This window comes from Osmia bicornis, chromosome 15 (genome assembly GCF_907164935.1).
Source record: "Osmia bicornis bicornis chromosome 15, iOsmBic2.1, whole genome shotgun sequence".
In the NCBI taxonomy this organism is placed as follows: domain Eukaryota; kingdom Metazoa; phylum Arthropoda; class Insecta; order Hymenoptera; family Megachilidae; genus Osmia; species Osmia bicornis.
In genome coordinates this window covers 7,728,845-7,755,860 of record NC_060230.1, presented here as the reverse complement: position 1 = coordinate 7,755,860, position 27,016 = coordinate 7,728,845, and the positions used below count along the sequence as shown (strand labels likewise).

The following is a 27,016-nucleotide window of genomic DNA, read 5'->3' as shown; positions in this document are numbered from 1 at the left end:
CAATAGTAATATATAAAATACGATTTGTACCTGCATTACTGGCAGTATCTTACCAGTGTAGATACTGGCATGTCACGTATTAATGTTTAGTTTATATAAAACTTTAATTTTAATCTATATATTATATCACACGGAATGTATAAAATAAAAATTAAATTATTGATTACTTAATGAGATAAAAAACAAAAATACATTTTACATTTAAAAAGATTACACATTTTTAGTGTTTATGTCTTTGTTTTTACGACTTTTTTTAACTTTTGATTCAGGTGCATTTGGATTTGTACCTTTGTAAAATTCCTTTAACAAAGCCATTGCTTCATCATTTTTTATACCTCCCACTATTTTAGTTTTTGAATTATAAATTTTAGGCACCTCAAAAACACTACTGCATCCACCGAAACGATCATTTGCGCAACCATATATAATATTTCGTACTTGCAATTGAAACAATGCTGATGTACACATTATACATGGTTCCACAGTAACGATAACATCGACATTGCAAAAAACTTCTTTATAGTTCAAATCTTTTTCGTCACAAAAGTTTAAGACCTGATCTATACAATTTATTTCAGCATGCCGAGTCGCGTTACGTGTTTCATTAACTGTATTGCTACCTGTAGCAATGACTTCATTATTGTATACAAATAAACAACCAACTGGAACTTCGCCAGCTTTCAAAGAACACTCTGCTTGTTCTAACGCAACATCCATCCAAGTAAGACTGTTCATTATATATCACTTTTAGCTTTCCAAACTTATGATAATACAAAAGATTACAAATTAAAAACAGAACACCTTTTGTCTTCTTTTTCTGGTTGTTGTTATAATATCTTAATATAAAATAAATCTAAGCAGCGAAATATTGAAGTAAACCAAACTCTGTCAATTTTTTAGTTGCTTTCTCATTCCAATTTTTATTATTTGCAGCACGTGGACTTGGGTGAGGTAAACATAATACCTAAAATTACAATGAAATGTAAACACAGAAAAAGGTAGGCATTAAATCAAGTGGTTTTGATACCTGTACATGCAGATTATGAGATTTAACAACTAGCTGAGCTCGTTTTTCTGCATATCCGCCAATGCCAATAACAATTTCAGCTTTTAAAAGCTTAATTATATCTGCCAAAGTCTTATCACAATCAGAGTGTAATGTCAGCTGTTCCTTTCCCTAAAAATTGGTTAAATTTAGTACATAAATTTAATTATATAAGAAATATAAATATTGCCTTCATTTCTGCTGGTGTGATGTTACAGCCCTTTTTATCCATTAATGCAATGGGACAATAATTATGTACATATGCATGTTTAAAAAATTTTTCTGGTGTTCCGCATAATTCTTTAAAGAGACCCCATAATCTTTTTCCACTAACTTCGCTACGTTTGCATTCAAATCCAGTTACTTTTCTATTTTCTTGTTCTCTAGCAGGTTTTCCAACGGGTCCGCTAATGTTTAACCAATTTTTGACCATATTTATTTCTCCAAATGGTACACCAGTTTGTGACATACCCCAAGGACCAGGGTTCATTCCAAGAAACAATATTTTCTTTGGAGTATTACAATACTTTTTTACATATAAAGTATGTATGTTAAACGCATATTCAAGTGGACTATAAACATATGCTACAGGTAAACTGAATGAAATTTTTCCTACTTCATTGACTAATTTTTTTTCTAATGATAATAATTGCTCAGCAATATCTTCATGTGCTGTATCACTTTCAACTATAACTTTGTTACTTATTTCTTCATTATTTTCATCTGATACTTTCATTTTTTTACAATTCACGTCTTCCGAATCATCAAGACGCCTTTTCTTAATGTTTTTTAAGCCTGACATTGTTAATTTCACTTATTTAACGATTACTAATCAAAATCTGAACACGACCGTTCTTTGGAACTATTCAAATTTCTAATTGCAATACATCGATATGTTTCCTAACGGTTATATGTATTGTTATCTAAATAATTTCTATGTATCATATCTAATAAAATACTTATCTATAATGATATAACAGAAATATTTTTTAATATAAAATACAATTTATTTACAGACACCTCATTTATGAATATTGTTAAGCAGAAAGAAGTAGGAAGATGTACGAAGAATATATAGGAAAATTTACCTTGTGTAAGGTTAAAAATTGTAAAGATGGAAAATAATATTTATAAATTGTGGCAATTAAATTTATAAATTATTTTCTTTCAATCTTTCAACTCACATATATAAACTATTTTTCTTTTTAACCGATAATAATGATTGGATGATCTTCGTAGCCAATGAACAGCTGTGAGACGATACGCCACAAAATATAAAAGCTCTGTGTAAAAACATGCGTGATTGATAGTAATGAACGTAATTAATTTTAAAGTAAGAATTTTATTATGTTTTAAAGTTTTTATTTATTATAAAGTTGGAGTAAAAATGAGTACGTGTTATGGTTCATGTCTGTAATTGGAATTTCTCATTTCAGGTAGTCTATAGTTCAGTGAACGTAACGTTGAATTTCTTAACCTTAATGTTTTACGTCGCGGTGGAATTTGTGTAAACATTCAGTAATTAATAAAAGTTACCATGGAAAATCAAAACGGCGCAACGGTTAAAAGCAATAATCCCGCTCCGACAGTGGAGCAGATTAATGCTGATAGGATAACTCAGGTATTTACTATAAGTTACATTGTTATTTTACACCTCTCTTTATTTTATCTTCAGTACAGAATAAAGACGTTTATTTTATATTTATTTCAGCTTGCAAATAAATACTGGGCACCGCACACTATGGATTCGCATCTTCCGTTTAATCCTCAAATAGTAGAAGATATTTACGTCCAAGAAATATGCGCTTCTAAATTTTCCATTCGAAGAATCATGATGTTAGAATTCAGTCAGTGTTTAGAAAATTTTCTATGGCCAAACTATGATGCAAAAACCGCAACCCGTGCTCATACCATGTCTATTGTTGTCATGGTCAACGAGAAGTTCAGAGAACGAGTGCAAGTCTGGGAAGCGTTCGAAAAGAATCCAAAACACTTTCCTGGATTTTTTCAGAAAGTTTTGGAAGCATGCCTCGAAGAAAGTATAATGGATTTTGATTTAAAAGAACAGACAGCTCTGATTGTTTTTCTAAACCATTGTTTCAATTCTATGGAGGTGTCGTTAGTTCGGGAACAAGTAAAAAGATTAGTGTCTTTATCTATGTGGATTTCGCTGCAACAAGGTCGTAGAGAATTGGAATTTAAAAAGTATCCAAAATGGAGAAAATACTGGAAAGTAATTAGAAAGAAGGACAGTCCTGAATGCAAAGAAAGATTAGAATGGGATCGCAAATTCTTACATAGACTGATGATTAAATTTATGACAATATTAGAAACAATTCCAAAAGAAGGTAAGATAAAGAAAATAAGAATATTCTAATATACTTTAAAAATGATACAATTTAATATTTATCTTTTAACAGGATCACTTTTATCGGATAAAGTGAGATATTGTGAGAGGTTCCTTGAATTAGTGATAGATTTAGAAGCTTTACTACCAACTAGACGTTTCTTTAATACCGTTATGGATGATTGTCATCTGGTAGTACGATGTCAATTGTCCAATTTATTACATCGACCTGAAGGTGGACTGTTCGGTCAGGTGAGTTATATTTAAAACTTTTTCTAGGTAGAGTATAAGTAAGAATAGCAAATATACTTTAAAAGGAGTATATTAAACTTGTTTTTATGAAAATGATATATCATTTATACAAAAGCCATATCTATACAAATATAAATACTACATGAATACTTAAAAGTAAGACAAATCTAGAAGTTTACATTATGAAATGATGAATATGAGAACGCATAATGACCGTAGTTATAAAATGTTATTTATATATAATCTGTTATAAATTTTCCATCAATAAGGCAAAAGTTATTTTGTTTCAAGGCACATTACATTTTTATAGAATAATTTAATTTCGATTCACGAATTTTTATAATTAAATAAGCTTTTATGCGATATCTTGGTATACTAAAATTTATACATTTAGAACTATGACTTTTTAAAATTTTTATATTATCCTCGCGATATATTTAATACTGTTTACATAACGGATCGAACACTTGTTCGTATACGTATACCAGAATTAAAATTAGATTTAATTAAACCATTCTAACGTAGTTTGATATGTCTATTTGAAAAGTCTAAAATGTTAATAACCCGCGTTAATGGCAGTCATTTCTTCGCCCCAATCAAGCCCCTCGATGTTATCTTCAGAATTACAGCAATTGCATGTTTTACCCAGTAAAAATGTAACTCTTCTTTGCCCAAACACGCAAACGTACAGTATAAAAATTGCTTGTAGAATATTAATAACGATATGACAGTATAAAAGCGCATTGTAATTCAATCGTGACAATAACAACGACAGCCAACCGGTACTCATTATTATAAACAAAAACACAAACATCCTAAAGCTGTATTTCATTTTGTGATGAATTCGACCGTACGTACTCATTCGTTTTATTCTATTCGCTGTGGTCAATACAAAACATAGATCAATAATTATCGTGAATGCTATTGACGTAAAAAACATTGAAATACCGAGCCAACCGATAGTTTCTTGAGGTGGATACAACGTTCCACCGACCATGGGTTTGTTGGTTTCTAAGGCAAAGTGCGCGAAAATTGCTGTTCCCGCTATACAGACTGTTGAACCCCAAACATAAGAGGAATAATAACAGTATTTTCTGCCGTCGGTCACTCGTAGAAACACATTGCGCGAACGAAATGTGCTCCACACGTAATAACCCAAAGCATTGAGCCAGAAAAACGCAGCAAGCAACGAGACATACATTACGGTATCTGCAAAAGAAAAATATTTTCATAAGTAAATCCGAGTAAATATTGATTAAATTTCATAGGATATTTTCTATATATTTTTTATATCGTACCGGCAACCATAAAACTAACGTGATTGCCAAACTCCGTGAAGATTCGTACCATAGAGGCAGATTGGCCGGCAATAAGGCACAGAGTCATACTAGTTATCATGTTTCCCACAAGATCACGGAGTTGCGGTAAGACGAAATAGACGACTGCAACTACCAGGTAACTGGCTATCGATATCGCGTGAAAAGTTGGATCGATTCCGTGTTTCATTAAATAATCTGTATCAGTCCAGCCGACGACTACGTTCGGTACACATACCATAGCGTACGTAGCAACCAATCGATCTCTACTTAAAACTGCTTTATCAATGCAATAATGCCCGAAGGAATAGTCATGGTGATTCGATATCGCTTCGAGATCATCTTCGTCATCCTCGTCTAGTCCTACAGCGTCTAAGCCGTATAGATATCCATGATTGTAGTTTCCCTTTGTCAAATGTCTTGTATAGTGTCGAAGTACACCGGTTGTCAATATAGCCAGACGATCCTCGCCTGATTGGTAATGGTACACGTTCCATTGATGCTCGTTCGATTGACACTTTGGTCTTCCTATTTTCAATTGATAATTCGGCTTGACCGGTCTGCTCCTTGAAATACCGTTCACCTTCTCCTCCACGAATTCCGGCCGCCACTCCGTCTCGTTCGTTTCCGTCAATGGCGTGCACGTGTCGTCGACGAGAAGTTCCTCGGGCTCGCAACACTTGGCGACGCTGATCAAATTTAATTCACCGTTGTTGCTGGCTAGAACAATGCGGGGATGATTTGCCCCCAGTGTGCCGATGATAAGTAGCGTACTCACTAGATGATACATGTCATTGAATCGGCACTGTTTCTACTCGTTGTCTCTCTGTTTCCGTACATTGATTCGCATGAGTTAACCACTTTTTTTTATAGTTCTGTTAGCTTCGTTACCGATCGATTTCGCGAGGGTTACACAGTTATGTACTCTTCAAGGGCGTTTTTATTCACTCTGGTCGCGCAACGCGACGATAGAAATTGCCGTGTTGTTCATCGCCATACCTGCAAATGCCGCCAGCGGGTGCCCGCCTAGCAAGACCTACCCCTGCCATACCCGCCGCCATCGCATCCCATTCTCTGTTTCACTATCCTCTACTATCTCTCTCCCTCTCTTCTGTACCCGTTTTCTTTCCTCTCTTTTTCTCTCTTTCGGTTCCCTCCGACCGTCTCGTTCGTTTTCCTTATTCCCCTTCTACCCGTTACTCATCCTTACCTTTCTCGTTCACTTCACACGAATCTCTGGCTGCCTTCTTTTGATGTTTCTGTGTCTTTGCTAGTGATGAGTAGGGAAAATACCGTATGGAGAAAACCAAGTTTTCTATGTATATAAAACTATGTAGGATAGTGCAGAATCATTGAATTTTATAGGGATTTTCTACATGTATTCTAACCTCCAATTTTTAATTAACATTGAAATCGTAATTAAAAAGATAAATACAAAAAGTACATAAATATAATTTGTAATATAACAGAGTTTTCGACGTTATATATTTTCTGAAATCTATAGTGGGATGTTGGCAACCTCCGTTGGAAAATCAATCACTGGTCTTTGTTATGTTCTTGTTAACGCTAAAAACAATGTACTCTGAAAAAGTTTTATTATACCACGTTCCCAGATATTTATAGTATGATTGTTTGTAACATCTTACAGGCGTTTATCTCCGTGACGTGATACAGGATACAGATGTGACATATTATTTGCAGAAATGGTTTCTTTATGTAAATCTGTTATATATATACGTACGTTTTTTTGCAGAAACATACATGTATTGCGCAGTTATTTGATCTCTGAGACTATCGTGATGTTTGCGATTCATTTTTATTCAGAATTGTTTTACCAATTAACTTTTCATGAATATGTAATTCAGCAACGATCAGTTTCCATTTTAAAAACGTCACGCCATTGTTATCGCGAATGGGCGGCTAATTCAAAACAGGATTTTTCTTCGAATCGATTAGAATCGATTTCTCGATTATTGGAGACAGCTGACCGCGATGTTTAATCACTTCGCATTAAAAACAAATCTCTTTAAATTTATCATTTTATGGTAATTATAATATAGAGAAACTCGTTTATATTTTTCATTTTATTATTTACACATTTATTTATACAAATCTTCAATATACAAACATAGATATTACATAGAAAATTCGGAAAGATGCAAGGGAACAATTATAAATTTTATAAACATTTAAAAATATTCTGCACGCTATCGATACATTTTAAAAACTTTGAAAACTCTTCGTAATTTAAAGTAAAGTAAAAAATGATGGAACAGTGTTGCGCGCGAGCCGTTGCTATGCATTTAAAAAGTTTCGCGTTACTTTAAATATTGATCAGTTCGTGCAGGCGTTCATCGATGCACAAAGCGTCTCTTTGCATTCGCATACCGCGCGCAAATGTAAAATACTCGTTCCCTGTGTAACTCACTGAAGCATTATTCACGGTAACGTGGATAGTCACTCGGCTACGTCGTTCTTTCTTTGACGTATTCTCGTTTATCGCATCATCGTTGAGCAGACTATTTGATTACTTACGCGCATTGCTTTGTTTAATTATCGCAACAGTTTAACGTAACGAGGAACGCGATTCTAGCCAAGTAATACCCATTTATAATATTTTGCAGAGCAATTTTATTAACAAATTTTTTTACCAATGTTTCAAATTACAAAAATGAATTTTTTTTAAATAGAGTCGAGTACTTTAGTATACATCTTAAAATAAGGTGAAAGTAATTAAAATTAATGCTGAGTTAAATCATTACACGTTACAATGGCATCGTATCTGAGATAAGAAATAAAACTTAAAAATCCTATTGTGTTATTTATATTCTGCTTTTTATTTGTACGAAACTTCATTCAAGAGATAGCATTCGATAAAAAAATAATAAAGAGTACTCTCTCTCGTTTTGCGCGCTTCTTGTTTGCGCGACACGTGTATCGTTCACGGTATGACGACTGTTTTGTCTTGTCTTCTTTATTTTTTTTTTTTTTTTAAATGGTTAAAACACGTCAGAAGCGTGCGTAATTTAAGGTGAATCGTCATGAGCGATGCGGCATGAGTCGACTAGAATGAAAGCACGACGCAAACGTCTTGAAAAGAGGAAAATAAAGTGATTAACTGCGAAAAAAATCGCGTTGAAATCTTAAAAAAAAATAGAATGAATTTTCTTTAACTAATCTACAAAAGATCGTGTAAAGCATAATCGATACACGATCAGTCACACGATGATAATTGACACGTTTTCCTACTTTAGTGTTTTTTCTTTTTTTTTCTCTCTCTCTTTTTTTTCCTTTAATAATAGTGCAGAGATTCTTGCATAGTTTGTGATTATGAAACAAAATGTCGACTAGGTGGATTAATAGAGTATTAAATTAATCCTAAAATATAATTATTTTAATTAACACTTTGACGGCTATTGTCACTTTTTACACTGTTATTTTTTACAATTGAAAATTGTTAAATAATAATTCTCTAATAATGAAATTTACAACCATCAAAGTGTTAAAAATGCAAAGATAATAGAATAATGATAATGATAGAAGGACTAACAGTCGTGTTGGGATAATTCAACTTCCTCGGGTAGGACCACGTCTTCGCACTCTTCGTCCTTGTACGCTGTCCAAGATTTCGGAAATCCAATTCCGCAAGGTCTTTTTTTGGCTAGCAACTTTCGGACACGCTTTCGTGTGGCGACCAGTAACAGGAATATTATGAAACCTTGTAACGCGTTCAGAATGTCCGTTGGTATCCTTTGAAGGGCAAATTAATATTAATAGATACTTGGAGATGGAAAAATGGAAAAAAGGAGTAGGGATGAACTTAAGTAAATATAATTAAGTGTAATTTACCAAAAATTATTCCTGGAACCATCGGCATAGGAAAGCACCTCGAAGATCCAAGTAACACCCATAACAAATATCAATTTAACATAAAGTAGAAATTTAAAGCGAAGTGCTTTTAATTTTCCTCCATGGCAATCACGACATTGATGCCACAATTTCCAGCTCGTTAATCCAAGATAGATGATGTTCAGTGTCAGTAAAATAGCAATTGGCCCATAAAAATACGCCCACATTTGTTTGGGTCCTGAAAAACAGAAACATCGACGTATTCTATAAACACATTTCGTAATAGTTCTTCGAATCAACATCGAACACGTGTTGGAATGAAAACTTATTAAAACTATGATTGTTTTGCTGAGATATCGTACCACTGAACCAACAGGTTTCTTCGCCGAAACCAGGTTTCAAGTGTTGTCCATCGATGTGATGCATTATCAATGCCGCTATCAGGAAGCACGTTGGTCCACCAAATCCGCACAAACAATAGATAGTAAATAGTAGCTTATCTTTGATCATGAAATGCTTGAACCTGTAACAACGATTGGATATTGTGAAAGCAATAGAAGTGATGAAATTGTTTTTGCTAGCACTTTCGCTGTCGCAATTGCGGTATCATAGTCGACTTCGAATTCCTATTCCATGGAATTTTCAAATTATTAAATTTCTTAATTTCCCAAATTTGTAAATTTCTAAACTTCTAAATTCCCAAATTATCATATTTCTAAATTTTTTAATTCCCAAACTCTCCAATTTCTGAATTCCTAAACTCCCAAATTTCTAAATTTCTGAATTCTCAAATTTCTAAATTCCCAAACTTCCAAATTTCTGAATTCCCAAATTACCATATTTCTAAATTTCTGAATTCCCAAATTTTCAAATTTCTAAATTCCCAAATTACCATATTTCTAAATTTTTTAATTCCCAAACTCTCAAATTTCTGAATTCCCAAACCCCCAAATTTCTAAATTTCTGAATTCCCAAATTTTTAAATTCCCAAACTTTCAAATTTCTGAATTCCCAAATTACCATATTTCTAAATTTTTTTAATTCCCAAACTCTCAAATTTCTAAATTTCTGAATTCCCAAATTTCTAAATTCCCAAACTTCCAAATTTCTGAATTCCCAAACTTTCAAATTTCTGAGTTCCCAAATTACCATATTTGTAAATTTTTGAATTCTCAAACTCTCAAATTTCTAAATTTCTGAATTCCCAAACTCTCAAACTTCTAAATTTTTGAATTCCCAAATTCCCAAGTTTCCAAATTTGAAAATTGGATACACCTTTATCCAAACTTACCAAACAGTTCTCCAAATATTAAAAGAGACGATATTTAGCCAGAAGAAGACAGATATAAAGCCAAAATAAAGAATAAATCCTGAAACAAAAAAAAAGAAAAAGAAAACAATCAATTCACAGACCATTAGAAGTACTTCGATTTCTCAAGGTGAAATAACTCTACTCTTCTTTATTTCAATGAATAATTCCTACCTAAAGAGATACATATAGTATAATCTCCTTCTTCCTGGGGTCTAAGATTCTGAATGGAAAGAACAATATAGCTGACCGCCAGTGATGTAACTGCAGCCATCATTGCTTTGTCTTGAATTTCCCTTAATTCTGGCAGTAGCACGTAAACAGCTATAGTAGCGATTAAAAATATAGCCGATATGATACTCAGGATGCAGAACAATGTATCTTTCCATATCGTTGAACTGCTATAGTGTTCTCCTTCGAAGCACACAAAAGCGATCTTGGAACTGGCATTGTTTCGATTTGCCACGCAGAATCTAAATATTTAATGAAACATACTGTGAGTCAGATATTGTTCATCGATGCGAGAATTTTCTGAAAAACAATTTTCTAACGATTAGAGTCGTATTATATACCTGTTCGCCGCGATTTTCTCATACTCTGTTTCCGTAAACTGTAGCCAGGGTTTGCCATATTCGTAAATTACGGTAAAGTTGTCGTTAGCTGATTCGTCTGGGTCGATCAGGTAACTACCATGAGGGCACATTAGATGAATTCTCGTACCATCGGAACAATTCATCGAAGGCATCAATAGCGATCCGTGTGGGCAACAATCGACTTCGATCGCATGTCCCCTTGATATTGTCCACGTTAGTAGACATATCCATAACAATCCTGGAAGGGTAATAATTCCTATTATCAATCTCCGATTGTACGATCGTAATTCATTGGAATTATATGGGTGATTAGATTAAAAGGAATACTTGAGTTGATACTGTGATTCAGATGTTTAATGTTACCATTTTTTATCTGATTTGTCTACTAACTCTTTGTAAATGTTATTCAGAAAGTTTAAATATTTTATTTTAAAATCAACACTTTTAACGGAAACTTTTGATACTTTCGATAAAATCTTATATGTATTTAATGAATTTCACGCTTCTATGGTGAGATTGTACATTGACGAAGATTAAGGTGCATTCGAAGCGTCCTTCTCGAAGGACACGTTGATTTATCATGAGATCATGTGAAATGAAACATACTCATCCATGACATAGATATCTCGATTTCTATTACTGATAGAAGGTTTATATCGCGTTTTCTATTACCAAGCTTGCACATCGGAGGCTTACAGGGGATTTCGTGAATATCGATTCCAAACGATTTCCAATATTTTTATCTTCCTTTGATATTAGAACATATGTGTGTCGAACTGGTAGCGAAGATAGATTCAAAGATTAATCCCTTTAAACTAGCCATAAAAACAAATTGGAAGGAAACCTAATTAAATTTTTTATTTAACGTCTTGAGCATATGACTCAGAATCCAATCAAAGCTTTAATTAACCAGATAATTATCAAGTTATATTTTTAAAATGTACTAATTGACCTGATTGATACATCAAATTTATTACTAAAGGAAAAACACCTAAAATAAATAGGTGCATTTAATTTAAAAATAATTCAACAACAGATAACGATATGAATGAAAAGGGAAAGTAGCGGATGTTCAAAACGAATTGGATGACCGTATGGTGAAATGAAACAGATATAAATATATTTCTAAAAAAGTGATTAAGTCTCGTCGTGATAAGATAAAGTGTATTGCAGAAAAATTATTGTTCGTTATCGAGCAACCAATACCATATCAAACGTAAATGTACACTTCATGAAAGCACAAGGTTAAGAAATACTTCCATGTACTCGCTTACTATTTTAAATTTGAATATTTTATCTGTGTTTTGTGAAAAAAAATGACACAAAAATTTGACCTAATTAATAGTTTCCATTCAATTATTTCTAAGCTTTCGGGGATCTTACGACCCAGTCGTATTTCATTGATATTTCTTAACACGAGATAAGAATGATTTTGGACAAATGTGAAGCCGACATCGTTGATAAATTATTAAATGAATATTTATCCAAACGAGCTTTTTATCGTTGAACTCTTCCTCCTTTTTTTGGTAATTTCCTTGATGTAATTAAAGTATTCGAAATTTTATAGTCTTAATTACGAAAGATTATTATTAACGGCTGTTTAACGAGGACGATGGGATAGGAGTGTTGAAAAAGAAATAGAATTTGATGGTTGTAACCCAGTTTAACGCGGGCCGTGTGTACATGTGCATCATGAAACGGTCAAATTGGCGCGAAGAAGGGATGCTTCTGTTAGCAAGACGCTCTCTTTAGACTCAATGCCTGCACATACACGGATGCTCGCTTTTTCCATTCATCCATGTATTCTTTTATTTTTCGCGGTTACATCCCGACATTTACACGTCCGTCGATCCAATTCATTCAATTGCAGCGCTGTTGTTCGAGCGCTAGATTCGCAACACGTTATTTCTTGTCACGCTAAATAATATCCCGTTGAGGGTATCATTAGAATAATCTAGTTTCTTATTTCTAGAATATCTTATACAAGGAATGTATCAAAATGGGGTCAACAAAAATCGGCATTTGTAGTTACTCTCTATGATACTTATCAAGCAACCACTGCAAATTATTAGTTTTTTATTTCTAGAATATTTTATATAGGGAATGTATTAAAATGGGATCAACAAAAATCGGCATTTGTAGTTACTCTCTATGATGCTTATCAAGCAACCACTGCAAATTATTAGTTTTTTATTTCTAGGATATTTTATATAGGGAATGTATCAAAATGGGGTCAACAAAAATCGGCATTTGTAGATATTCTCTATGATGCTTATCAAGGAACCACTGCAAATTATTAGTTTTTTATTTCTAGGATATTTTATATAGGGAATGTATCAAAATGGGGTAAACAAAAATCGGTATTTGTAGTTACTTTCTATGATACTTATCAAGGAACCACTGTGAATTATTAGTTTTTTATTTCTAGGATATTTTATATAGGGAATGTATTAAAATGGGGTCAACAAAAATCGGTATTTGTAGTTACTCTCTATGATGCTTATCAAGCAACCACCGCAAATTATTAGTTTTTTATTTCTAGAATATTTTATATAGGGAATGTATTAAAATGGGGTCAACAAAAATTGGTATTTGTAGATACTCTCTATGTTGCTTATCGAGCCAGCACTGCAAATTATTAGTTTTTTATTTCTAGAATATTTTATATAGGGAATGTATTAAAATGGGGTCAACAAAAATCGGTATTTGTAGTTACTCTCTATGATGCTTATCAAGCAACCACCGCAAATTATTAGTTTTTTATTTCTAGAATATTTTATATAGGGAATGTATTAAAATGGGGTCAACAAAAATCGGTATTTGTAGATACTCTCTATGTTGCTTATCGAGCCAGCACTGCAAATTATTAGTTTTTTATTTCTATGATATTTTATGTAGATAATGTATCAAAGCGAGGTCAACAAAAATCGGTATTCGTAGATACTCTCTATGCTGCTTATCGAGCCAGCACTGCAAATTATTAGTTTTTTATTACCAGGATATCTTATAATTTGCAGTGCTGGCTCGATAAGCAACATAGGGAGTATCTATGAATACCGATTTTTGTTGACCCCGCTTTGATATATGTATTCCCTGTATCATCTACTACGTCAATCAGGCGAGTGAAAAAAATAAGCGAGCAAAAGTTTTCTTCTTCAGGTTTCTTGCGTGATGCAATCGGTATTTCAGCCTGAAAGAATTTTGCGTTTCTTTCATCGAAAACTGCAACGGGCTATTTCGAGGCAATCATTTACCAGAAGAAAAATCTTCGATCATTAAATATTCATGATCGATTACACGGAGACTTGTGATTCGATTACAAATGCGAGATTCAGCCGAGACTTATCCCATAAATCATTCAAGTATATCTTGCAATTGAACGTATCGATTCAGTATTAATGTTGAATTTCATAGTCCATTCTTTATCGTGACAATAAAATCCTGATGCGATTGATTTTCGATGCTTTAAGTACCTGAACTTTCGACTTGGCTTGTAAAAGTTAAGTTTGTTGAACTTAATGTGGATCATTTTCGATATGAATTCTTTGTTTGAAATTTTAATGCTTCGAGTATTCGAATGATCCAATACATCGAATACCCTAATTACCCAGAATTCAAATATTTGGAGTACTCGAATTATCCAATATTTGAGCGCATCGAATACCCAATTACCCAAAGTTTAAATACTTTGAGCGCTCGAATTATCCGAAATTTGAGTGCATCAAGTACTCGAATTATCCAAAATGTAAATACTTTGAGCACTCGAATTATCCAAAATTTGAGCGCATCGAATAACCAATTACCCAAAATTTAAATACTTTGAGCACTCGAATTATCCGAAATTTGAGCGCATCGAATACCCAATTACCCAAAATTTAAATACTTTGAGCACTCGAATTATCCGTAATTTGAGCGCACCAAGTACCCTAATCACCCATAATTTAAATACTTTGAGTGCTCGAATTATCTGTAATTTGAGCACATCAAATACCCTAATTACCCAGAGTTTAAATAGTTTAAGTACTCTAATTATTCAAAGTTTAAGCGTTTCGAATATTAGAATATTTCAACTATCCTAACTTGCAATTATCAACTTATAACACATGAATAGTTTTCATAAAAAATTAAAAAGAAAACAAGGAAAGAGGAAACGTCAAAGCTTTACGCACCTTTGATTGGCAACGTGCCCAAGTACCTGCTAATGATCACGTCCAACGGCATTATCGCTTGATGTTTGTTACCGCATTTCTTCGTCACAAAACAAGTTTGATTTTTACGAAATTCGACGAACAATGAATCACATAAATCACCGATGATTTTCACTGTCGTTGGAAATTCTTATTTGTCAAAGGATTGATTGAAATCTCGATGCTAATATCGGAGAATAAATCTTCTTTGTTTACATCTGAATTAAGATGTTAATTCATTGATACCATAACTGTTTATTTTTTTTTTTCACTTGGTATCACCTTCTATTAGTCGATTCACCTTTTGCACGGTGATCGGTTGAACTTATGTTCTCGTTTCGAAATGAAAACGTCGAGAAATAAATGTTGAACGAGAATGATGCACGTTGCCACAGTTGCGCTTCGCGTGGAACTGAAACAATCGTGGATAAAGCATTGATGAACTACCCGTTCAGAGATAGCAACGATCCTCTCCCACTGTGTCGCATTTCTGGCTCCGCCATACTACCATGACTTTTTTATCTTATTAACAGAAGATCGCATTCTCGTTGAACGCGATTCCTTCACCCTCTTGCGAATAGGGTTATAGTCGAATTATTTCAAATTGAAATCCCAATTCTGCTTTTCAAATATATAGAATACTAGGATTTTTGTAATAATCCTGTTTCAAATTTGACTCTTATACAGTTAGATTACTGGAAATTTCATTTTTTAGTGCAATATATTAGAAAAAATAGATATTAAAATTTCATTATTAATTTAAATTATAATTTTTTCCAACTTGAAATCCCAATTCTTCTGCTATTCAAATATATAAAATATTAGAACCTTTGTAACAACCCTATTTAAAATTTATTACACTGTCGTAGGTCACTGGAAATTTAATTTTTTGGTGCAATTAATTAGAAAAAATAGATAACTGGACACTTAAAATTTCATTACTAATTTAAATTATAAATTTTTCAACTTGAAATCCCAATTCTTCTGCTATTGAAATATATAAAATATTAGAATCTTTGTAACAACCCTATTTAAAATTTATTACACTGTCGTAGGTCATTGGAAATTTAATTTTTTGGTGCAATTAATTAGAAAAAACAGATAACTGGATACTTAAAATTTTATTATTAATTTAAATTATACATTTTTCCAACCTGAAATCCCAATTCTTCTGCTATTCAAATATATAAAATATTAGGATCTTTATAACAACCCTATTTAAAATTTTACTCTCATTACAGTGTTATAGGTCACTGGAAATTGTTCGAGCGAAAACCGAACGTTTCAAATTTGAACGACTCCTATTTAGTTCAAAACGGTTAAAGTTAACAATACATTTTTAAAGACTTCTAATCGCTTATGGATTTTATAAATAGCCTACCATAAATCAATCTGGTTACCTAATAATAGGCTCTATATAGAATCTAAATCGTTCCACAATATCGTAACAGTCTTCCCCTTTGTACCAGGTGTTTACTTGTCACCTCGCTACCGTTTCACTGATTTGCCTGGCCGACGGAGAGGTGACGAGCGGCTCCTGGAACAAAGGGGACTCATCAATGTTTAAGCGGGTTGATTTTAACCGCTTAATCTTTATTCTTAGCCAGTCTTCGGTCGCCGAAACATCGCGCTACGCCTTCCTTCCGAAATTCCGAACATTCTGCTTCGGGAATACGCGGACATAAATAAAATCGCTCTTAACGTTCCTTATTTTATTAAACTTAGAATTAAGCATTTTTCAAACTTGTACAACCGTCGCAAACAACGAGCTTAAATACATTTTGTTCGTTTAAAACCAACTCCGGCTCTTTCTTGACAACCGCATCGTGTGTTTTCCAATCGCCTCCTTTATCCCGGCGACGAAACGCGTGTACACAGTATTAGAATTTCATTAGTATAATTTAAATTATAAATTTTTCCAACTTGAAATCCCAATTCTTCTGCTATTGAAATATATAAAATATTAGAATCTTTGTAACAACCCTATTTAAAATTTATTACACTGTCGTAGGTCACTGGAAATTTAATTTTTTGGTGCAATTAATTAGAAAAAATAGATAACTGGATACTTAAAATTTCATTATTAATTTAAATTATAAATTTTTCCAACTTGAAATACCAATTCTTCTGCTATTCAAATATATAAAATATTAGAATCTTTGTAACAACCCTATTTAAAATTTATTACACTGTCGTAGGTCACTGGAAATTTAATTTTTTGGTGCAATTAATTAGAAAAAATAGATAACTGGATACTTAAAATTTCATTATTAATTTAAATTATAAATTTTTCCAACTTGAAATACCAATTCTTCTGCTATTCAAATATATAAAATATTAGAATCTTTGTAACAACCCTATTTAAAATTTATTACGCTGTCGTAGGTCACTGGAAATTTAATTTTTTGGTGCAATTAATTAGAAAAAAATAGATAACTGGACACTTAAAATTTCATTACTAATTTAAATTATAAATTTTTCCAACTTGAAATCCCAATTCTTCTGCTATTCAAATATATAAAATATTAGAATCTTTGTAATAATCCTGTTTAAAATTTTACTGTCATTACACTGTCATAGGTCACTGGAAATTTAATTTTTTGGCGCAATAAATTAGAAAAAAAAATAGATAACTACACAGTATTAGAATTTCATTAGTATAATTTAAATTATAGATTTTTCCAACTTGAAATCCCAATTCTTCTGCTATTAAAATATATAAAATATTAGGATCTTTGTAGCAACCCTATTTAAAATTTTACTGTCATAGGTCACTGGAAATTTAATTTTCTGGTGCAATTAATTAGAAAAAATAGATAACTAGACTCTATTAAAATTGCATTAGTAATTTAAATTATACATTTTTTCAACTTGTTCTTTACAAATAGCTTCCAAAATAAATAAATGAATTTATTTTGGAAGCTTTATTTTGGTAGCTTAACGATCTACAATTTCGACACTAATGCTATGTTAATTATATTCGCGACATCTTAAAAGCGTAACACTCATAAGCTGATAATTCTTTTTTTGGGATGAAATTTCGTAACAAGAACCGCAGCCTTGTTTGTCACTCGTCGAATCGATTAGCCTTGATTAACAATCGTTTTATTTTACTTTAAGGTAACTTATTCTTAGTCAGACTAATGATTAACATACAGATTTGTATACCTGCAGTTCAACTTATATTTGCGCAATATCCCGAGGAATTATCATATTGTTCCGCGGAGACCTAAAACATCATAGCTGAGAGCGTTATGATATAATTAATAGATAGTAAAGAAGTGAGGAAATAGAAGATAAAGAGCCGAGACATAACGGAAATCATTGACTAATAACCGCGATAATTTATCTTATGTATGTACTTGCTGCTCTTAATTTTATAACGTTTAATAAATTTTTTGCAGTTACTGGAGATGCTGAAATTTTATGCCAGATTCGAGATCAACGAGGAGAGCGGAGATCCTCTTACGGATCACGATATGACACAGTTACATTACACCAAAATCACTTCTCTTCAGGTATAAAACAAACGATGTTATTTATTTGAAGTCTCAGATATTTTAGAAATTGTTTATATCGTATGAAAGAAATTTTTGAACATTCCCTTTGTTAACACGTTCATTGTCATCGAGCTCGTCAACTCCCCCATAGTGGATTTTGATCCAGCTATAGAGATTCATTGAATATTATACCACTTGTCTATGTCATTTGTCAAGTCGTCGACATTGTCGTTAGGGTAGGCGTTCACCTACTAAAGCCAATGGGGTATGAAAGTATAAACCAAGAAATAAAATTCAAACTCTGCGCAGAAAGCAGTATTCGCCAAGTTCCCAGACTTGAGGAGTTTCGCATTGGCGAACGTGGCGAGCGTCGACACGAGGGAGGCTCTTTACAAACATTTCGTTTTACTCACGTAAGATTTCCCGTCTTTTATTAATTAATTTCTCTAATTTTTCTAAATTTTATCATTAATTTATTATTCATTATTATTTCCCTTCTCCGTTATTATACATCTTTCAATTCACCTTGATCTATTTTCTTTTCAGTCAGGGCAAATTGAGATCCATCGCCAGTTACCTCAGCCTGGTACCATCAGAAGAACGAGAAAAAGAAGAGAATTGGTATCGTTACGATGTAGAGTTTCTTCAAGAATTATTAGTAAGTTTTTAATGCAGATAAAACGTGTTATTTTTAATTGATTGATACTACTTATATAAAAATTAAATTTCAGATTTCACGGCACGAGCGTAGAGCGTCGCAATTGGAGGAGCTGAATGAAATGCCGCTTTATCCAACGGAGGAAATTATTTGGAACGAAAGCATTGTACCCACCGAATATTTTTCTGGCGAAGGATGTTTAGCTTTGCCGAAGTTGAATTTACAGTTTCTCACTTTGCACGATTATTTATTGAGGAACTTTAATCTTTTTCGACTCGAATCTACTTGTACGTACGAATACCAAGAATATAATATAGAATGTATTTATACAGTTTAAATAATAATATTAATTATTTATTATAGATGAAATACGTCAGGATATTGAAGATGCAGTGAGCAGATTAAGTCCTTGGTACGTTAACTTTCTTTAGTTCAGATTAATCTAAACAAGAGCAAACGGTAGCAGATATTTCATTGTTTTATTTGTTTTATTCAGGCGTGCCGAAGACGGTGGTGTTTATTTTGGTGGTTGGGCAAGAATGGCCCAGCCGATCACTCAGTTCGCCGTAGTTGAAGTAGCTAAACCTAATATCGGCGAGAAGAGGCCATCCAGGGTTCGTGCTGATGTCACCATAAATTTAAGTGTTCGTAAAGAAATTAAATCCGAGTGGGAGAATCTTCGCAAACACGACGTCTGTTTTTTAATTACAGTCAAACCTCAGAATCCAATCGGTATGATATTGTCAGGATACCTCTCGTTGATCTTACACTATTGAAACTATAATATGATTTACATTTCTTCGCATACAGGCACAAAATACAGTCACAAATTACCTTTCGTTCCACAAGTTGGATTAACAACAGTTAGAGGATGCGAAGTTGAAGGAATGCTGGATTCAAATGGTAGAGTAATCGAGGATGGCCCTGAACCACGTCCCATTTTACCCGGTGATACCCGAACATACAGAGTATGGTTAGATTCCAATCAGTATAGAATTGACATGGACAATGCTAGTCACGGTGGCGAAGACGTATACGAGAGCTTTAACATTATAATGAGACGTAAGCCAAAAGAGAATAACTTCAAAGCAGTTCTGGAAACGATAAGGGAACTTATGAACACGGAGTGCGTTGTTCCCGATTGGCTCCATGATATAATTCTTGGATACGGTGATCCTGGAGCAGCCCGTTATGCAAGGTACATTAAAATGATATACTCTTACAGTATTACGTATAAAATTAATTATCATACAACAGGGCCGGCGTGACATATTGCGAGGCCAGAATACACATTCAAATCTTATACTTAAATTTCACAATAAGGAATTATTTATTATATAAGTACAAAGGATGTTACATATATTTTTTGTAAAATGAATATTAGATAATCTTTAATTACGTCATCAAAATTGATTGAATTTGCTACTTCGCTTTCTATTAAAAGAATAGCCAGAGATGTAAATCGGTCTTGGCTTATCGATGATGGAAGATAATTTTTTATTAATTTCAACTTATGAATTTCTTTATTTAGAATGCCAAATGAAATAGCGACGATGGATTTCAACGACACGTTCCTAGATATAAATCATTTAAGAGCTAGTTTCCCTCAGTATGAAATTAAAGTTTCTACCGATGATGAATCAAAATTGGTACGACCGTTTCGTTTAAAGTTTGAAGATGTAATTACTAAACAGAATAATGAACCAATTAGAAAAGTGATCAGGGTGGAGCCTCATGTACCGCCTAGCCGAGGTCCTTACAAAGCTAACGAGCCTAAAAAGTACGTAGATTTAATTTTATCCATGAATTTATGGATCATGTTCTTTATAATATTATGATACATTACAGGAATCAGATTCCTTTCACACCAACACAAGTTGAAGCCATTCGTGCTGGTATGCAACCAGGATTAACTCTCGTTGTTGGTCCACCTGGTACAGGAAAAACTGATGTTGCTGTTCAAATCATTTCAAATCTTTATCATAATTTTCCGAATCAAAGAACGCTGATCGTCACCCACTCGAATCAGGCTCTTAATCAGCTGTTTGAAAAAATTATGGCGCTTGATATCGATGAAAGACATTTGCTACGTCTTGGTCACGGAGAAGAAGCATTAGAAACTGAAAAGGACTTCAGCAGATACGGTAGAGTTAACTATGTTTTAGCTAAGCGTTTGGATCTCTTAATGGAAGTTCAAAGATTGCAGGTTCGTAATTCATAATATGTATTTACCTACGTTCTTCTACATGCATGTAACAATTATTTGCTTTCAGGAATCTTTAAATGTAAAAGGTGATGTTGCGTACACGTGTGAAACAGCAGGACACTTTTTTATGTATCAAATATTAGCAAGGTGGGAACGTTTCGAAGCAAGGATTAAACAGAGACAAGGAAACAATCCACCTCCTGCTTACATTATCGACGAAGAATTTCCATTTCACAAATTTTTCGACAACGCGCCAAAGCCATTATTTAAACGCAATACGTTTGAAGAAGATCTTGAAATAGCACGTAGCTGTTTCCGGTAAATATAGGAAAAATAATAATTTATATAACAAACGTAAGAGTTTTTTCTTATTAAATTTTAACTAAATATTCTTACAGATACGTAGAACGGATTTTTGCTCAATTAGAAGAATTTAGAGCCTTTGAATTGTTAAGGTCTGGTTTAGATAGATCAAAATACTTGTTGGTTAAAGAAGCTAAAGTTATCGCCATGACGTGTACTCATGCCGCTCTTAAAAGACGCGAACTCGTTGATATGGGTTTTAAATATGATAATATTCTTATGGAAGAATCAGCACAAATTTTAGAAATAGAAACTTTCATACCGTTGTTATTACAAAATCCTCAAGATGGATATAATAGACTGAAACGTTGGATAATGATAGGAGATCATCATCAGCTGCCGCCGGTGATTAAAAACATGGCCTTTCAAAAATATTCGAACATGGAACAATCCCTTTTCGCAAGATTCGTTCGATTGGGTGTACCGACGGTTGATCTCGATGGTCAAGGTCGTGCAAGACCTAGTATCTGTAATCTCTATAATTGGAGATACAAGAAATTGGGGAATCTTTCACACGTGGAAAATAGTTCGGAATATCTAGTAGCAAATGCTGGATTTCTCTATGACTTTCAACTTATCAACGTGGAAGATTTCAATGGAGTCGGAGAAAGCGAGCCCAGTGCTTATTTCTATCAAAATCTTGCCGAAGCTGAATATTGCGTAGCTGTGTTTATGTACATGCGTCTCCTTGGTTATCCAGCTGACAAGATTAGTATATTGACTACATATAATGGACAAAAACATTTAATAAGAGACGTAATAAATATTAGATGTGCTAGTAATCCTTTAATAGGTCGACCGAATAAAGTAACGACGGTTGATAAATACCAGGGTCAACAAAATGATTACATATTGTTATCACTTGTAAAAACTCGTGCAGTAGGTCATCTGAGGGATGCACGTCGTTTGGTGGTTGCTATGTCAAGAGCACGTCTTGGCCTTTACGTCTTTGCTAGAGTATCCCTTTTCAAAAACTGTTTTGAATTAACACCTGCCTTTGCTCAATTAATGCAACGACCATTAAAGCTACAACTTCTTCCGGAAGAGCATTATCCTACTGAAAGGCTTAACGATGAAATTCCATCTACTCCACCAATGGAAATTGAAGATATGCCCCATATGGCTAAGTTTGTCTATGATTATTATATAGAAAAAGTTAGCGGTATGAAAGTAAGTACAATTTTTTTTCTTTTTTCATATTTATTCCAATAATGATTGATCAAGCAACAATCTAATCTAACGTTTATTTATTAATTACAGGAATCACAGAAAGTATGGCAGAAACCAGGTACAGTACAACAACCCAGTAGTCCTAATCACAAAGTACCTGCTCATCCGGGAGCCGATGACGATACAGATGACGAAGAATTTAATCAAATGGACGATCAACAGTCGACTGTTAAAGAAGAAAATGTAGAATCAAAATTCGAACTAATCAAGAATTTAGTCGAAGATCCAGCATCGGAAAGTGAAGACAATGATCGTTGAAAATAAGTATGAATAGTAATAAGCAAATATTTTTTACTGAAAATACAATCCTTTCATTATATTTATTGTACAGTGACATATAGAATTAAAAGATAATTTGTATCCTGTATATGTATTAAAAATAATATTACATTATGATTTATAACATCATACATATATTTTATTTTGAAAATATGTCTTAGGCAAACAGATTAATATTTCATTTTGTTTTAACAAATTTTTCAGACTGTGACCTTTTATGCCTCTCAACGACGTTCTTCGAATGTTCATTAGTCAAGTGTACACTCGATGGTATATAACTATTATCGAACTTCATTAATTTACTGGTAAAATCTGGATGATACTCTTCGACAGAAGCTTTGATCCCCTTTGAATTGGGGATGTACTCTTCAGAATGATCCGTAACATTGGTCGCGCTAGGTTCATAAGTTTCGTAGGATACCTTTGATGAATCTACAGAATTCGGAACGTATCGAACTACTTCTGCTATGCTTTTATTATCCGATACCGTTGGTGAATATTCGTTTGAAGATAGTTGGATTTGTTCCAACATACTCTTTCTACTCGGTATATAATTTAAGTTCGCGCATAACTTCTTTGTCGTAGGTGTATCCGGTACATACTCCTCTAACGCATCAGTCTCTACACTCTCGAGAGGTAAATATCTTTTAGATCTATTATTTTTGGTATCGCTTGATGTCTTTATAGCATCGCTGTTTTCCGATTTTTTTGTATTTTTACTATCCTTTTGATGTGCGCGACTGGTATGGTTGTGCGATTTTTCTACCATTCGGTCACGGGTTACTCCTTTCGACGTTGTTTTGGGTTCCTCTGTTTTTTCCACTTTCTTTTTCGCTGGAGATACGTTTACTCTGATTGTTGGTAATAATGTAACATCTTTTACGCTTTCTGATGGGTCAATTGTATATCTGTGATTTATAAAAACATTTTTATAGATCTATACAGGGTGATCCAGAACTGGGGTAGGACCTGTAGAGGGATGATTGCTGAGGTAATTCTAAACAATTTTTTCCTTTGCCAAAATGTTGGTTAAGGCTTAGTTTTCGAGTTATTAACGAAAAATATTGGCCAATCAGAGCGCGCCTTTAGCGCGGGCCAAACCGTGCGAGTGTTAGATATGCTCTGCGTTCAAGCCGTGGTCGTGATCAAGTGCATCACCACCGCGTCGGCTTAATAGAATTCGTTGTTCATGATCAATCAATAATTCAATACTATTATTTTTTTCTTTTTTTTATTCATTATTCGATACAACTTTCGCCCAACGAATCCTATTACACCGACGTGATGCCGATGCACTTGATCACGACCACGGTTTGAACGCAGAGCATACCCAACACTCTCGCGGTTCGGCCCACGGTAAAGGCGCGCTCTGATTGGCTAGTGTTTTTCGTTAATAACTCGAAAACGAAGCCTTAACCAACATTTTGGCAAAGGAAAAAATTGTTTAGAATGACCTCAGCGATCATCCCTCCATGGATCCTACCCCTGTTTTGGGACACCCTGTATACTGATAACTATTATACATATTTGTGACGATGCTTTAATTTTAATGCAATAAATTAAATTAAGTACACCTTATCTTAAATCTAATTAAAAAATTACATGTTACATATTGTTATCAGATAAGACACGTGATAAAATATAAATCTTCGATCGAAATTAGAATTTTATAATATAAATATTGCTTACGTGACATCCAATTGTCGCGTAGATTTTTTCCATTTGTATTTTTTAAAATCCTCCAGTGATCCTTCGGCATTCCGTAAAATTGCTTTCTTCAGAATTTTATACAAAGCAGCCCAGTCCTCGAGATCAAGCCACTTGTTAGTCGAGACTTTTTTCTTTTTAATCTTAATAACTTTTTCTTGAACAGTGACGACAGCTGTAGCTAGACAATTGTCTGAAGCCTATAAACACAGCTTCTGTTTTATTTATGTAGATGTAGAAGTATCTAATGACAGCTGTTAACAGCTGTTGATCGTGATACCTTAATTACTTCCAAATATTGACCATCACGAAACATTGTTTATAATGTTACAAATTGCCAGCAATTTAATTGTCTCCTTGTGAATTTGTGTTGTGCACGGTTTTAAACACTGTACACTATTTGTTTAAAAACATATCCACTATCATTTTATAATATCCCTGCTTGTCACCTTGAGTAAGATATGATGTCAGCATGGCATACCGACTCACGCATGTGTGAGCTAAAGAAAACGAAAGTAAAAGATGAAACCATTTAAATTTGTGTAAAAATTTAATATGTAATTATTTACGCAAAGATTTTATATCATTTTTTTATATTACATAATTATAATGCAACTATATACAATATAAGAAATTGATGATATATTACATATTATATTTTACAGTTTGTAATATTTATTTTATTTCTTCATTCGTTTTCTTAATTTAGTTATTAATACATATATTGATATAATTAAAATATAAATCGAGTGGTAATAATACAAATTAACGTTTTTTCTTCGTAAACGAAAATATTTCAAACGAAGATATGTTTATACGATTATATATAATATAAACTTAAGTTTAAAATGTATTGTTTCCTTGAAATAAAATTTGATATATAAAGAATACATTACTATGATTTACTGTAATTTTTTTAGTGAGTTTTGTATAAAAATATTGATGATCAAATACTATGATGTATGTTCAGAAAGATATTTTCGTTTGAATTTGTTATAGGTATTAACATACAGTACTTTCGAATGAAATAAAATAAAATAAACAGAACACAATGACGGCAGAAAAAAAGCCCACCATTATGGAAAGATTAATCGTGTTAAGTGAAACTGATATTAAAAAACTTAAGGTATGCCCTAACCTACCTTTTGTTTTAGCTATAATGGATCAAATATACATATTTATATAATCATTTTCTCTATTTTAATGATTATAGGTTATCAGTTATGGAATTGCCAGTATAAGTTTAGTTGTTGCACTTTATCGAATAAAACCTGTATGTATGACATGTGCCAATAATGTTTTAAATAACTTCAATGTTTTATACCTTTTATTATTATATCTTTAGTTTGCTAAATTTAGAACACCATCCAGTATACCTTCTCGTTTTATACAAAGAAAAGTTCAACTACAAGGTACTGTGAAACAAATAGATCCTAGTTGTGGTACGCTTCTCATGGTTGATCACAAGCCATTAATACCCTTGCCCCGATTAAGCAGTCCTAAATATCTACCAGTTAAAATAGCCGGACTTGACATTACAACTAATGGTAAGTACTATTTAAACATCTACAAATACAGCGTTTCAAATAATTAGTATTCAATTAGGTATTAGCTGGTTACAAACAGTTATTGGCCAACGGGAGATAACTTTCATACCTGTGACCAAAGAGAAAGAATACTTGAACTGCATAGTTCTTCTGAAACAAAATCAGGTAAGAAAATATTTTTATATCTGTCTTGTTTTATTTATTTATACTGAGATCATACAGGAACATGTAAAAATTGGCGAAGAGTTAACGAAAGTTGGTTTTGCTTTAATAAACAAAGACTTTCCAAAGTTAACATCAAAGGATAAAGATGTCTCAAACTATCAGAAATGTTTATTAAAATCACAGAAATGGGCGCAAAATAAAAGAAATGGATATTGGCATTTCATTATACGTCCTACTGTTTTATGGAAAATGAAACAGAATTTAGCTAAAAAAGTAAAAGACATACTACCCTCGTTCATAATAAAACAGCTCAATATTTGAGCGTAGCTTTATTGTTTTATTCTTTTCATAAATATTCATCAAATGATATAAAGGAGATTAATACATACTTTTGTGATGTACTTAAACATCTGTTATCTGTTTTCTTTTTTAAAGGAATAAATAGTAACAATTATAAGTCAAT

At 33.0% G+C, this 27,016-nt stretch overlaps 7 protein-coding genes across 11 annotated transcripts; 2 read left to right on the top strand and 5 right to left on the bottom strand.

Annotated features, from left to right (window-relative positions):
• Window positions 1–7: 7 nt before the first annotated feature.
• LOC114875727 (tRNA-specific adenosine deaminase 2) lies at window positions 8–748 on the bottom strand. The gene has a single exon (XM_029186349.2). It carries the CDS (start codon window positions 733–735, stop codon window positions 211–213), a length of 525 nt encoding a protein of 174 aa, XP_029042182.2. The 5' UTR covers window positions 736–748; the 3' UTR covers window positions 8–210.
• On the bottom strand, window positions 748–2,055 carry LOC114875725 (single-strand selective monofunctional uracil DNA glycosylase). Its single transcript, XM_029186343.2, has 3 exons — window positions 1,236–2,055; window positions 1,028–1,177; window positions 748–964 (listed from the first exon to the last, which is right to left on the bottom strand). Exons 1-3 carry the CDS (start codon window positions 1,845–1,847, stop codon window positions 854–856), a joined length of 873 nt encoding a protein of 290 aa, XP_029042176.2. The 5' UTR covers window positions 1,848–2,055; the 3' UTR covers window positions 748–853.
• LOC114875714 (RNA helicase aquarius) lies at window positions 1,549–23,263 on the top strand. Its single transcript, XM_029186326.2, has 18 exons — window positions 1,549–1,636; window positions 2,062–2,138; window positions 2,285–2,378; window positions 2,482–2,666; window positions 2,757–3,393; window positions 3,466–3,644; window positions 18,303–18,416; window positions 18,708–18,811; window positions 18,945–19,056; window positions 19,130–19,343; window positions 19,420–19,468; window positions 19,553–19,788; window positions 19,867–20,254; window positions 20,588–20,836; window positions 20,905–21,262; window positions 21,330–21,580; window positions 21,661–22,795; window positions 22,886–23,263. The coding sequence occupies exons 4-18, from the start codon at window positions 2,583–2,585 to the stop codon at window positions 23,111–23,113; spliced, it is 4,338 nt and encodes a 1,445-aa protein (XP_029042159.2). The 5' UTR covers window positions 1,549–1,636; window positions 2,062–2,138; window positions 2,285–2,378; window positions 2,482–2,582; the 3' UTR covers window positions 23,114–23,263.
• Window positions 3,699–6,889, bottom strand: LOC114875722 (probable G-protein coupled receptor Mth-like 5). 2 transcript variants are annotated; one of them, XM_029186340.2, is made up of 3 exons: window positions 6,607–6,889; window positions 4,943–6,526; window positions 3,699–4,853 (listed from the first exon to the last, which is right to left on the bottom strand). In XM_029186340.2, exons 2-3 carry the CDS (start codon window positions 5,748–5,750, stop codon window positions 4,201–4,203), a joined length of 1,461 nt encoding a protein of 486 aa, XP_029042173.1. In that variant the 5' UTR covers window positions 5,751–6,526; window positions 6,607–6,889; the 3' UTR covers window positions 3,699–4,200. The 2 variants fall into 2 exon arrangements, with proteins under 2 accessions (XP_029042173.1, XP_046144784.1); XM_046288828.1 differs by having other exon boundaries at window positions 4,943–6,889.
• Window positions 7,027–15,324, bottom strand: LOC114875723 (G-protein coupled receptor Mth2-like). The gene is made up of 7 exons (XM_046288829.1): window positions 14,881–15,324; window positions 10,691–10,949; window positions 10,293–10,591; window positions 10,101–10,179; window positions 9,172–9,332; window positions 8,810–9,047; window positions 7,027–8,710 (listed from the first exon to the last, which is right to left on the bottom strand). The coding sequence occupies exons 1-7, from the start codon at window positions 14,930–14,932 to the stop codon at window positions 8,506–8,508; spliced, it is 1,293 nt and encodes a 430-aa protein (XP_046144785.1). The 5' UTR covers window positions 14,933–15,324; the 3' UTR covers window positions 7,027–8,505.
• Window positions 23,130–25,214, bottom strand: LOC114875724. Its single transcript, XM_029186342.2, has 3 exons — window positions 25,122–25,214; window positions 24,824–25,041; window positions 23,130–24,042 (listed from the first exon to the last, which is right to left on the bottom strand). Exons 1-3 carry the CDS (start codon window positions 25,155–25,157, stop codon window positions 23,313–23,315), a joined length of 984 nt encoding a protein of 327 aa, XP_029042175.2. The 5' UTR covers window positions 25,158–25,214; the 3' UTR covers window positions 23,130–23,312.
• On the top strand, window positions 23,688–27,015 carry LOC114875726. Of its 4 annotated transcripts, none has more exons than XM_029186344.2 (6): window positions 23,688–23,770; window positions 25,841–25,967; window positions 26,055–26,114; window positions 26,187–26,388; window positions 26,447–26,553; window positions 26,611–27,015. In XM_029186344.2, the coding sequence occupies exons 2-6, from the start codon at window positions 25,893–25,895 to the stop codon at window positions 26,872–26,874; spliced, it is 708 nt and encodes a 235-aa protein (XP_029042177.1). In that variant the 5' UTR covers window positions 23,688–23,770; window positions 25,841–25,892; the 3' UTR covers window positions 26,875–27,015. The 4 variants fall into 4 exon arrangements, with proteins under 4 accessions (XP_029042177.1, XP_029042179.1, XP_029042180.1 ...); XM_029186346.2 differs by lacking the exon at window positions 23,688–23,770 and adding an exon at window positions 25,272–25,356; XM_029186347.1 differs by lacking the exon at window positions 23,688–23,770 and adding an exon at window positions 25,321–25,398.
• Window position 27,016: the final 1 nt, after the last annotated feature.